Source organism: Lissotriton vulgaris, chromosome 3_2 (genome assembly GCF_964263255.1).
Source record: "Lissotriton vulgaris chromosome 3_2, aLisVul1.2, whole genome shotgun sequence".
NCBI classification, from domain to species: Eukaryota; Metazoa; Chordata; class Amphibia; order Caudata; family Salamandridae; genus Lissotriton; species Lissotriton vulgaris.
In genome coordinates this window covers 213269466-213282490 of record NC_141690.1, presented here as the reverse complement: position 1 = coordinate 213282490, position 13025 = coordinate 213269466, and the positions used below count along the sequence as shown (strand labels likewise).

Sequence of the window (13025 nt, the reverse complement as noted above, 5' to 3'; positions counted from 1 at the left end):
CTCATAATCACAACTGCTGTTAATTTGTACCTCCAAACTGATAAACCCTATATACAAATACATAGATCCTAGTTAAAGTACTGATAAAAAGTGCAAAATCATGCCTCAATCCTCAACCTTGTTAAGAAATAGTATACCCAATCTATCATTTTTATCATGGAAATTCATATAATTACAGATCACGTAAATATCCACTAACAATTGATAATTTTTTTTTTAAAAAGTCCCTAAAATATCAGTGTACCATTCTTAAAACTCTTTTAAAATCATAAATTAATAGATATGTGTGCCAACCCTCTGTGGTATTAAGACCTCTAGGGTGCTCAGAGTCAAATTCTAAGATATATCTTGTTTCTAGGCATCTTAATTTGCCTTCCTGATCCCCACCTCTCTTGTGGGGCGGTACTGACTCAATAGCATCATATTTGAGATGTTTGATAACACTATTGAGGAACTCTTTAAAGTATCTGGCCACCGGGTAACTATCATCATTATTTGTAATGGCCCTCATGTGTTACAAAACTATTTTGTGCTCTGCCAACTTGGTGCTGCCTATATATTTTAAATTGCAGCTACATTCTAACACATATACTGAGAATTCAGTCTTACATGTTAGGTGCTGAGTAATGTTGTGTACTTCATCCTCAAATGCAGTACGATAGGTGCTAGTGTTGATTCCCTGCTGGCAGGCTTTGCAAGTAGTGCATCTAAAAAAATCCTTTCTGTGCTGTCAGACAAGTAGTTCTACTCTGATCTTCCGGTCTACTTCTTACCAGTGCATTACCCATGCTAGTAGTTTTTCTAAAGGTAATAGAAGGATTATTAGGTAATGATTTGCCTATGATGGGATCGTCACGTATGATTGGCCAATTTCGTTCAATTAATGATTCTTCGAAGTGTTTGTGTGTGTGTATATATATATATATATATATATATATATATATATATATATATATATACACAAAAAACCATTCCCGGCTGTTCCTCGTCTCGTAGCACGGCGAGCCTGTGTGGGTGCCGGACACCCTTAATTTATGCGGGCAAAATTTCTCCCAACACGAAGAAATACACAGGCTGCTTTCTGGATGCTTTAAAGTGAATTTATTCGAGGCATGAAATCAGCAGCTCCCTACCGACGCGTTTCGCCACTAAGGCTTGGTCACCAAGCCTTAGTGGCGAAACGCGTCGGTAGGGAGCTGCTGATTCTAATGTGCCACCTTATTATATGACTGCTGAGGTTACCATATTAATTTCCTTCATTGATACATAAGGTTTATCTGCTCATCGTATGTCATAAATAATTGTTTATTTTAAAATACCAACAGCTGTGTCTGTGAACTGTTTTCAGAGGCCTGGGTGAGCGTTGACTCTAGCAAAAATTGGGATGTCCACATCATTGCTTTTATTTATTCTAATTTTGTCATCATAGGTTTGTTTAGTTATTTAATAACTGACAGTTTAAAAGTAGAGTAAATACAACTTTATTTGCTACTAAGGTTCTCAGACTGGTCATATGGAGTTCTAGGCAACAGGCTTTTATCATTATGTTCTAAAGGCTTAAAAAGGTGAAAGCAAGACAATTATAGAGATGTATGATTACAAGACTAGAAGAGAGATGTTAAATTTTTTGTTGTTGACTGTAAAATATTTTCTGATAGGGACTTTTAGCTGCAGGTTCCTTACCGTTTGAATATTCCCCTGCAGCCAGCCTGGATCCTGAAACTTTTCAGCAGTACCTCACCAACGTCCGGTAGCACTGTTGCCGTTCTGCCCCAGCAATGACATGTGAAGCTCAAATTGGCGCCACCCCTGCATGCTGACCTCAGTTTCTTCCTTTCCACACCAACAAATGCGGATCCGGAGCTCCCTTAGTATCTCTCAAACACATTTAACTCAAAATTTCTTCAGTGTCCAAGGCATGTCTCACCCTAAAATGACTGGTTTCAAGCCCTGTAGGGACTGTCGCAAACAAATGTCTGTGACCTATCCCACCTGGTATAAAGTCTGTTGTGTCTGGGGTTTGGGCATGGCTCCAAGGTTTGCAGCAACTACGTGTCAATCCGGAAGCTTTCTGGGACCTCATGGCTAAACTTTGTCACCAAGCACAACAAGTAATTGTCTGGCTGCTCCAAGTCACAGTTCACATCCAAAGTAGGGTCCTGCACCCGGATTCACCAGAGTCACTGGAGCCGCTGGAGAGGTCGTTCTTCATCGCAGTGTGAATCCTCAGGTAAATTGAAAAGGAAGCATTAGACATCCAAGCAGGTTGGGACCACTCATATAGATCTTTCCCCTGAAGTCAGCTGATTTCTGCGCCAATCCGGCAACTAGCATTAGCACAGGCACTGTTTCCTGTGTTGACGACCTTGCCAAGTCAGATCGAAGAATTCTGCGCAGCACTGCACTGGCTCTCTGGATCCTTACCGTCTCCCTGTGGCGTGCCTTTGGTGGCCACGGAGCTGAGAGACCTTCCAACTGGAGAACCACCAGCTTCTCCCCTCTTGCCAGTCGGACCCTCCGAGCCCATCTTGCCTCTGGCTCCAGTTCTGACCCCACTTCTGGCTCCACAACCTTTGCTGGCCACGGATATTTCAGTGCAATGCTGACACTATTGACACCAGAGGTGGAGGAGGACCCAATTGTTCTCTCCAGCACCGGTTTGACTTCCACCAAAGTTGTGTCTAATTCTGTCTGAGAAGCCTTTTCCCCTACTTGATTTCCCTCTGTAAGTGAGTCGACATGCTCTGCATTCCTTTTTTGGAATGGACTCGGACTATGATGGACTCTTAGATCACACTTCTTCCTAGAGACTAGTCTTGCAAGCCTCTGCATGCCCATCTAATCCCAACACATTTTCTGTCACTCCCCTATCAAGGAAGCTAAGTGGGTGGAAACATTTGGCAAACGTGTATTTTCCTCCACTAGTTTGGGTCTCCGCTGTGTTAACGCCAACTGCTTGTTAGGGCGCTACTCCCCGCGCCCTTTGGGATTCAGTGGCACAAGTCCTCCCTGGTGTGCCTGAAGACCTTCGACCTGTTTTCGCTCAGGTGATTAAAGATGGTTGTGATGTGGCCAAGTTTATGATTCCTTATGGCTTGGACACCAGCGATTTCATTGAACAGGCACCAGTGTTTCTATTCGCTGCCTGGCTGCCATCGACTGGGTTCTCAGGCGATTTCCAGTCCTCCCTGATGATATGCCCTTCTTTGGCAGTGTTCAGGGACAAGGCTGGGTCCGCTCTAGAGCTTTTTGAGGAGATCAGTGCTACTTCTCGCTCTCAGAGCCTTTCCACCCCCCCTCACCAACATCAACAGATCCACCGTTCGTTTTACAGCTTCAGGCTCGGGAAGTCATATCACAAGCCTGCCCAGCCTTCTCAGGGAACCCAGCAGTTTCTCGGTCGAGGTTGAGGTACCCACTGACCCCATGGCTAAGCTCAATGGTCTGCTCAGTCTTCCGTACCCCCTGCAGCCTCACCTTCCGAAACTCCTTAACATGCCCCTACAGGTGCACAGCCACTCGGTGGGAGGCAGAATCCACTGATTCTACCCAGGTTCACCAGGAATAACTTTGGACAGTAGAGTTCTACAGATCATCCTCAGGGGTTACTCTTAACACTTCCTTTCTTCCCTTCTGCACCTTCCACTGTCTCATCAGTGACTGACTGAGGACCATCTATCAATTTTACAGCAGGAAGTGCAATCCCTTTTTGCTGAAGGGGCTATCGAGAGGCTATAACCAGTAGCCAGTAGCAGCTTGTGGTTGTTATTCCCATTACTTTCTGGTGCCAAAGAATTATGGAAGCCTGCAGCCTATTTTAGACTAGCACTCTCTCATTTCCTTCCTCTAGAAGGAGAAATTCTAAATGCTCGCTTTAGCTCAGGTCTTGTATTTCCTTGGCCCTGATAACTGGATAGTGGGTTGGACCAGCATGATTGCAATGTCCAAATACCTGTCCTGCTGGCCCACCCTCACTACCTGCGGTTTGTGATGGGGCAAGAGTATTTTCAGTTTGCAGTGCTCTCCTTTCCACTCAACAGTGCATATCTGGTGTCCAGACAAGTGAAGGCATTAGTGCCAGCTCGCCTTCAAAGGTTAGAGTGGCAGTCTTCCCCCTACCTCTATAACTGGGTGTTGAAGACGGCCTCGCTCCAGGCAATTGTCAACCGCCTTCAGATTATGGAGAATCTCTTGTCATCCCTGAGGTTCACTATTAATGTGCCAAAGTCACACCTGACTCCTTTTAGGACACTCCCCTTCATCAGAGACATTCTGGATGCGATTCAGTTTTGTGCCTTTCCCCCCAGAAAGGGAGTCCAGGACATTCAGGCTATGATCACGATCTTTCAGTGAAGGCTACTGGGACTGATGGGCTCTTTCATCCTGCTGGTCGAGCATGCTAGATGTCGTACGAGGGCTCTACATTGACATCTGAAGTCCTAGTAGGCCCCACATCAAGGGACCTCTATCAGATTTCAGAGGAGACTGCCTTAGATCTACAGTGGTGGTTGCTGGAGTGTGATTGGGTCAGCAGCAGGCCCCTCTCTGTTCTCCATCCGGAGCTGATAGTAGTAACTTGGTTGGGGTGGCCACTTAAAAGAGGTGGAGATCAGAGATCTCTGGTCTCTGGCAGATATCCAGCTCTGTGTCATCCTCTTGGAACTTAGTGCCTTCCAAGTGCTATTGAAAGCCTTCTTGCCCTCCTCTAGGTCATTGTGCTCATGGACAAAACTACCTCCATGTGGTACTGCAACAGACAGGGCTTGTGGGCCTGGAGACACTGTACCTCTGGAAATGGCTGGACCGCCAGGGAATTTTTCTGATAGTGCACTACTTGGCCTGACCGTTGCATTCTAGGGCTGATGAGTTCATCTCTCGATTCCTAGCAGATCACGAAAGACAGTTGCAACTAAGTGGAGTAATGCCTTGTCTGCAAATGGGTGGAACCTTGGCTAGGTTGGCTTGCCACTGCAGAGAACAAGCAGTGTCAGCTTTTCTGCATGTTAGAGTTTCCAAGGCATATCTTGCCCTGAGACACGTTCTGCCTCGTGAGGAGCTCAAGACTCCTGTTTGCCTGTCTACTGATACCACTCCTATTGTGAGTTCTCTAGAAAATCATGACTGACTGAGCCCAAGTCATCCTCGTAGCTCCATATTGGGTAGAGAGTATGGTATCCAGTACTCCTGGGTTTAAGCATTTGACCTCCGATCAGGCTGCCCATCTGGGAGGACCTGCTGTCATAGTTACAGGGTGGTGTTCTGCACCCGGGTCTTAACAAATCTCCATGCTTGGCGATTCAGTGGTGATGGCTGACCACCTGTAGCCTTCCTTAGGAGGTGGTTGATGTCATTTTGGCAACCAGACGTCCCTCCATGAAAACTGTATATGCTGATCGTTGGGACAAATTTCTGGTTGGTGCAGCACACTTTAGTTCGACCCCTCCAGGACAATGTATCTGATGTTCTGCTGTTTTGTCTCTTGCCTGCCAAGGTTTTGCATTTGGCACGATTAAAGACTATCTTCGTGGCCTTTCGGCCTTCTTGCGGTTGCCAGGTCAGCCTTCCTTGTTTAAATCACGATTTGTGATGCAATTTCTGAAAGGGCTCCAACATATGTTTTTCCCTTCTCCTTTCGTGATTCACATATGGCTTCTCAATCTCATCTTTACTTGTTGGATGTGCACATTCGAGACTCTCCTCAGTGGTCCCCTAAAGCTCTTTCCTATCAAGACAATGTTCCTCCTTGCCATTACCTCAGCACGGTGTGTCAGTGAGCTTCAGGCTGTTTGTGTTAATCCACCATGCACCTCGTTTTTCCCAGACAAACTGGTCCTGCGGACTTGGGCATCCTTTCTTCATAGAGTTGTGACACCCTACCCTGTCAGCCAAACCATCACCCTGCTGGAATTCTATGCACCCCTCACCCTTTTAAGGATGAAGAGAGGCTCCATTGCTTGGACCCCATGAGAGCAATGCGTATCTACATAGGTCATACCAAAGGCCACAGATGGACGATCAGCTCTTTGTGGGGTTTACTGGCACAAAAAAAGGCAAGGCTGCGAAGAAGAGAACATTCTCCCGCTGGAGTGTATTGTGCAGTAAGATCTGCAACGCATTTTTGGAAGGACTTTGTGCTCATTCAACCAGGACCAAAGCTTCTAACTGTTAGCACGCGGAGTCCCTATCCTAGACATATACCTGGCAGCTACATGGGCGTCCCTTCTTACATTCACAAAGCACTTTTGTCTTGATTTCCAGGTTCAGGGTAGTTTGTCCTCCAGGACTTTCTGATTTGAGCCCATTCACAGGCACACCTCTAGTATGTACTACTTTGCTATCTATTCCAAAAGGTAAGAATCTGAGGTTAAAATTCTCTATCAGAAGAACACGTTACTTACCTTCTGTAACTCTTTTTCTTGTTGAGACTCTATCCGTAGATTCCTCACCGACCCTCAAATCCTCTACGTTCTATGATTGAACTGTACTCTTTAATAAGATCCCAAGTCTAGGAATGTGTCCCCTACTCAAGGCGATTTGCTCTTGGTTCTCTGCTTCTGCGTGTCCCAGAAAGCCTTGAATACAACTGATATCATTGCATAGAGGTGTAGTCTATAAGGGCCCTGCATGTCATTTCCAGAGCAGTACGGCATCAGTGCAGAGCCGCTCGGCGCCACCTCACTGCTCACCGAGGTACTGCTGAAAAGTCTGATCCAGTCTAATGCCCGGGTAATATTCATAAAGTGAGGAATCTGGGCTAGATAGTCTCTTCCAGAAAAAGCATTACCTAAGGTGAGTGACTTGCCGATGAAAGATCAGTCACAAATTCGAATTTACTTGTTGCCTCGCTTAGAAGATTGTGGATTACACTAAATATGTTCTTTCACCTCTCTTGAAAAGGCAGTTGAATCAATTCAAGCTGAAGATGAAAGCGCCAAACTTTGCAAGCGCCGGATTGAACATCTTAAAGAGCACAGCAGTGACCAGCCAGCAGCTGCAAATATGTGGAAGAAGAAACGCATGGACCGCATGATGGTGGAACATCTCTTGCGCTGTGGCTATTACAACACTGCTGTAAAACTAGCCAGGCAAAGTGGCATTGAGGTAGGCAAGTGTAGAAGATTAATATGGCACCCAGGCTCTATTTCTGGCTTGAATGTTAGATTAGCATTCTATAACTGAAATAACATCTGTATTATCTGTATGTGATCCCTGCGTTGGCTGGTTGCCCTGGCCACCAAATTGCCTTTTAATAAAACTTCATTTCCTAGGCCAATGGTTGTAGCTGTGCCTCATAGATAATTAAACATGGATGGACCTTGAAGGAATGCTGCCTTAAGGAGAACTGTTTTATTGATTGGTGGATACTACATATCGATCACTACTCACGTGTGGGCTATTTCCATTAATTTTGCTGAAGTACATTGTTTTTTTCTTTCGATGCTGCTATAAAATGCACATTAACCCAAATTGCACGATCTTGAACTACATGAACTAAAGGGTCTGTTCATCTACCTGTACAGCCTTATTAGATAAGCTCATTGGCAGGCGATGATATACATTATCATCAGTTAGAGCATTGATGCTCTGTTTTTCATATAATCTGTACCGTTGTTAAGGATGCCCTAACCCAGTTAAAGAAGTATCAGCCTACTCTGCCCTGCCATTCGGCCAACCCTGCCTCTGGCAACCAAACAGTTCCTCCATCCACATAACATGTTGGAGGTTAGGGTGCAAAGGTGATGTCTTTCTGGATTTGAAGGAAGAGGAGGCTGGGGAAAACCTCCCATCTTCATCCCAGAGCTACCAGGGCATGGTGTTAAGCCATGCCTTGCAGGCTCTCTGGCAAGAACAGTGTGAGGAACACTGACCAAGTCCACTCCCTGTGCCTAGAACCACAGAGCACAGCCAACCATCAGCCATAGTTTTTTATTGATTATCAAGTTGAGCTCAGCTGTGATATTCCACAGCTATTTTCCAAATAAACATTTGAGCAAAGGGTACGTCTAACAATACTGTATTGAGATTTAAACTGCTGAAAGCACCAGACGAAAACAGACCCTGCTGCCGATGTTTGTCACCTTCCAATGTCTGAAGTAGTCACTGATATAATTATATGGATGACATCTTGATGATGCACATAGAACAGTCTTAGCTTTGTATAAATCAGGAATTGTAGCAGGTGAACACACTCATCAGTTAAGAACCTCCGTAGCTGTCCAGCAATATGCGTAGATCCATCTAGTAATAAACAATTTAAATTCTTCTGGTTTCAATTAACATTCTTTACATTTTTGTTATGATCCATGTACAAACAGGATGTGGATGGTAAGGAAACTTATAGCAGAAACATTGCAGATGCCAGTTCCGTGACACACCACACTGCCGACTGGATGCTCCTTGAACTTCCATGTGGGATATGAGCTTATCAATATCCGATTGCTGTTGTGAAAACTAAGACTGGGTGTGGATTTCTAGTATTCTCCCTCACGCCCAGTGAGTAGAAGTATAATCCGAACAAACCTGTTCTTGTGATGCAACCGCATGCCAACTCCTTGATTTGAGAAGTGTACTAATCTAATCCAGCTGGGAGTGCTTATCCCTTGAGTTTAACTTCTTGTAGGAAGCTAGATAATAACAGTGACTTTTCAATCTTTTATTCTTAATCTTTTGTTGCAGGGATTCTGCACAAACACAGAACTATGCGCAGGATTACAGGTCCTTGGTGTGTCGGGACTGAGTCATCTTACCACCTTAGTACCCACGAGGCCAGGACCAACTAGCTATAGTGTCTCACTTGCTCTCCTACTCACTTTCAGAGAAACAAGTGATTAGACACCCCAGAACTCATCACTCCCCGATCTCTCAGGAATTGCGGTAACAAGACACAACCTTTTGCTCGCACTCTTGTACTTGTCCTCAGTATGATCTGACAGAGACACAAAACAGTTTAAAATTTTTATTTTAACTAACGTGCCCTAACATTCACTTTACATGCCACAAAAAGCTGGAAAATGCATAGTACATATACAGTCAGCATAGCAGCTAGTCCATAAATCGTAAAGGGAGATGTCATCATGAAAAGACAATAAACCCTAACCTCCCTCCCCTTGCTAAGAAGCAGTTTTATTATATATTAGATCATCTCTGGTCTTTGTCAGCAGACCCCATACCTCATCCTATAGATGATAGATCTAAATCATGGATGCTATCTTGTTCTTCTCCCTGGAAAGGTCCCTCTCCAGGTGTGTGTTACCTATTTGTGTATTCTAATAAAACCAAAGTACGTATGTCCAAACCGCTGCATTGGTATGTTTTGTCTAAGGGCCAAGCCCTGCCCAGAACAAAACAACAAGGGGCATTGTTGTTCGACCTTGCACATAATGTATAGTCAAAATCCCAGAAACATGCAGAGAGTGAACACAGTGATGAGTTCTCATGTGAAAACAGCCACAGAAATTATTGCAAAAAATAAAAATGTGTAGTAACGTGTGCAAAGCAGCAGGGAGGCTGCAACGTGCTCATGCTAGCTTAGTGAAGACGAAAATTTCCCTATGGGCAACGTGACACTTTCTATTGCATTGAGAATACTACGTTTTTTCTACTTCTTTGCCCTACCATGGTGTATATGAAATGTAAAACAAATTATGTAGTGCTTATTAAAAATATCAATGATGGACTTAAAATGCGATATAGCCTGCATATTATAGGTTGATAAACTGTCAAGTTTATGCGTGTGGAAAGGGGATTGTTCAACTAGGTATGCAGTCACATTTGCAACCACAAGTACTGTTATTTTTTTTTTTTTTTTTAAATATATTTTTATTGCAGGAATCAGTAAATCGTTACATAATCGACCAGCATTATAAAACAAGCAAAATCAATAGGGCACAACCCTCCATCTCCCCGCCATATTTCTCGTACACAGCCATTCAGCCCACAACCCTAGGGTCGGGCGGCGAAAGTCAATGGGGGCTCAGCAGGACGCCAAAGCTGGTCCGGATAATCCACTGTCTGTCATCTGCTTTTCCAAACAAGCCTATAAACCCAGAAAGAAAACCCCACCCTCAAAAAGCTAAAAACCAAAGTAACCCCTACCCAGCCCCGCCATCAGCGCACGGTAACTACCGCAACAGGATCTGCTAAAGGACCCATGGGGAAAACAACAGAGCTGAAAAGTTCAATCATCTAACGGGACATGGGGCGAGCTGCATCCTCACTGTCAGAATCGCTGGGGGCGCAATAATCCCTAAGGGCCTGCACTAACGTTTCCCACTCCAGCGCTGCCTCCTGCGCCGTCTCATTACGCTGCCTCCAAGCTATCTGGTATCTCAGTGTGCTCTCCCCCGCCGCCCCCTTCAAAAGTTCGCTGTGCCACCGGCCTCCCGTTGGACCAGCTCGTGCCTTCCAGTTCCTGGTCACCTCCCGCTTAGCAAGGAGCAGCCCTAAATCGATGAATTTGCTGGATATTTTGTTCTTGGGGGTATGAGGGAACCAGTGCAGGAGTCCCACCGCCGCGTCAAGTGATAAGGATCTCCCCGTCACCTCCTCCAGGGTCTTCCCCACTTCTACCCAATAGGATGATAATCCTGGGCAGGCCCACAGCATGTGGAGCAGGTCCGCTTCCTGGGCTGGGCACCTGGGGCAGTCCGCTGAATTCGTAGCAAAATATCGCCTGATTTTCACCGGGGTCAGATAAGCTCTATGTAGCACGTAGTAGTGGACCAATTGAAAGCGGGCGTGTGCCCTTCCAGGCTCGCCGCACCAGCTGGGACCAGGTCGTCTCCGGGATCTCCTTGCCAATGTCCACCTCCCAACGGGTTCTCAGAGTAGTGAGGGGAGCCAGCCCCTCATTGATCAGTCTGCCATAAAGGCAAGTGACCGCCTTCACCGTGCCCGCAGACATCATCACGTATTGGCACACCGGAGATAAAGGGGGTTCCTCCTGCCCATGTTTCCAGTGCGCCTGAATCGCTCGGATAAGGGCCGAGTGCAACAAAAAGTCGCCGCGAGGGATCTCGAAGCGATCGATGAGCTCCTGAAAGGGCAAAAGCGCCCCGTCCTCGTATAGGTCACCTATCAGCTGTAAGCCTGCGTCCTCCCAGTTCGCCAACCGCGACCAATCGCCGCCATGGGGCAACGCCGTCCGCATCCCCAGAGGTATTTTGGGCGCATACGGTATTCTCAGGTGGCCCCGGGCGTGAGCTCGGTTCCAACACAGGCGAACGGTCCGCTCCTCAAGCGACAAGTCCTGTAAGGCCAAACGTTGTCGCAGCGCTATGAAGGAGAGAACATGCCTGGCTATACCCGTACCCCTTCTGTCTTCTGGGCCCCGGAATTCCCGGGCGATCTCCTGGGTGAAGGTCTGGAGCTGTGCCGCCAAATAATACTTCTCAAAATCCGGCACTGCAAGCCCACCCTCATCCTTCGGCCTCATCAGGGTCTTAAGGGCCACCCGCCGGCGGCCCGAGCCCCAGAGGAATCCGACTATCATAGATCGTAATAGTCGAAATGTGGCCGGAGGGACCCATATTGGCAGCGTCCGGAAATAATATAACAACCGGGGAAGCGCCACCATTTTGAGCAAAGCGATCCGCCCTGCCACCGAGAGCGGTAGCGTGGCCCAGAAGTCCATGCTGCCCCGAAGTGCACGAGTGCCGCGAGCAATGTTCCCATCCAGGAGGTCAGATGGTTCATGATAGACGTACACCCCCAGGTATTTAAAGCAGTCAGGTTCCCATCTAATCTCCCTGCTGAGAGCAGGGCTAGGGGTGCCCCTGCGAACCGGGAAGAGACAGGTCTTAGTCCAGTTCACCCGGAGGCCCGAGACCCCCCCAAACTCCGTAAGCGCCGTCGCAGCACCATGTAAGGCAGCGAACGGGTCCTCGAGGAAGAGCAGCAGGTCGTCTGCATATAGCGAAATGTGGTGCGGGCCCGAAGAAGTCCTCAGGCCCGCATAATGGGCTCCCGACCGGAGGTGCAGTGCGAGCGGCTCCACCGCCAGCGCAAAGAGAAGCGGGGATAACGAACATCCCTGTCTCGTGCCCCTCTCCACCGGATATTGTGAGGAAATGAGCGGTCCCGCCCTAACCCTGGCCGATGCAGAGGCATACAGAACCTTGGTCCACCTGATGAAGCCCTCACCGAGACCGAACCTCCGCAACACAGTACCAAGGTAGTCCCATTCCAGGCTGTCAAAAGCCTTCTCTAAGTCTACCGATAAGACAACCGGGCACGGGGCGTCCACAAGCGGTTCTCCCAGCAAGCGGAACAACCTGCGAATGTTCATGGTCGTGTTACGCCTGGGGATGAATCCAGCTTGGTCCTCATGTACCAGGGAGCTCATGTGCCCCAGCAGCCTCGAGGCCAAGATGCGGCTCAGTATTTTATAGTCAACCGTCAGCATTGATAAGGGGCGGTAAGACCCCGGATCGGATGAGTCCCTTCCGGGTTTGAGGAGGGGAACCACCAAGGCTTCGCACATCGAGCCCGGGAGTCGCCCAAGCCTCTTCGCCTCTCTGTAGACTATCAATAACCTAGGGGCTAGGAGATCAGCATAAGCTGCATAGAACTCCACCGGAAGGCCGTCCAGGCCCGGGGTCTTATTCCTTGCCATCTTTTTAATGGCACTACGGATCTCTCCCAGTTCTATGTCGGACCCCAGGACTTTCGCCACGTCCTGCTCCACTGTTCGGAGCTCCAGGGGCTGTAGATAATTATTAAGCAAGTCAGGGTCTCGGGTAGAGCGACTGCGGTATAAACTTTCGTAGTATTGCCGGTAGCAACTCAGAATCTCAGGCTGAGTGCACACCACAGTCCCGTCTGCCCTGCGCATGGACGTCGTCAGTGAGGACTGGCGCGTAGGGTTGGCTAGCCATGCCAGCAGCGCGCTCGACCTATCCCCCTCTGCCAGAGACCGAACAGTATAGGCCTTGTAGTCGAAACAGCGGAGCCGTTCGACCTCCGCCTCCTTCGCCTCCGCTGCCCGTGTCTGTAATTCAGGGCGCCCGGGGCGGCGGAGTTCCAGC

The 13025-nt window shown here is 47.6% G+C and overlaps 1 protein-coding gene across 1 annotated transcript in view; it reads left to right on the top strand.

Annotated features, from left to right (window-relative positions):
- The window catches only part of MAEA (macrophage erythroblast attacher, E3 ubiquitin ligase), a 497771-nt gene that overhangs the window by 117568 nt on the left and 367178 nt on the right, over nucleotides 1-13025 (top strand). The window contains exon 3 of the mRNA XM_086964234.1: nucleotides 6898-7101. Within this exon, the coding sequence (XP_086820360.1) occupies nucleotides 6898-7101 (204 nt within the window). The remainder of the gene's footprint in view (nucleotides 1-6897; nucleotides 7102-13025) is intronic.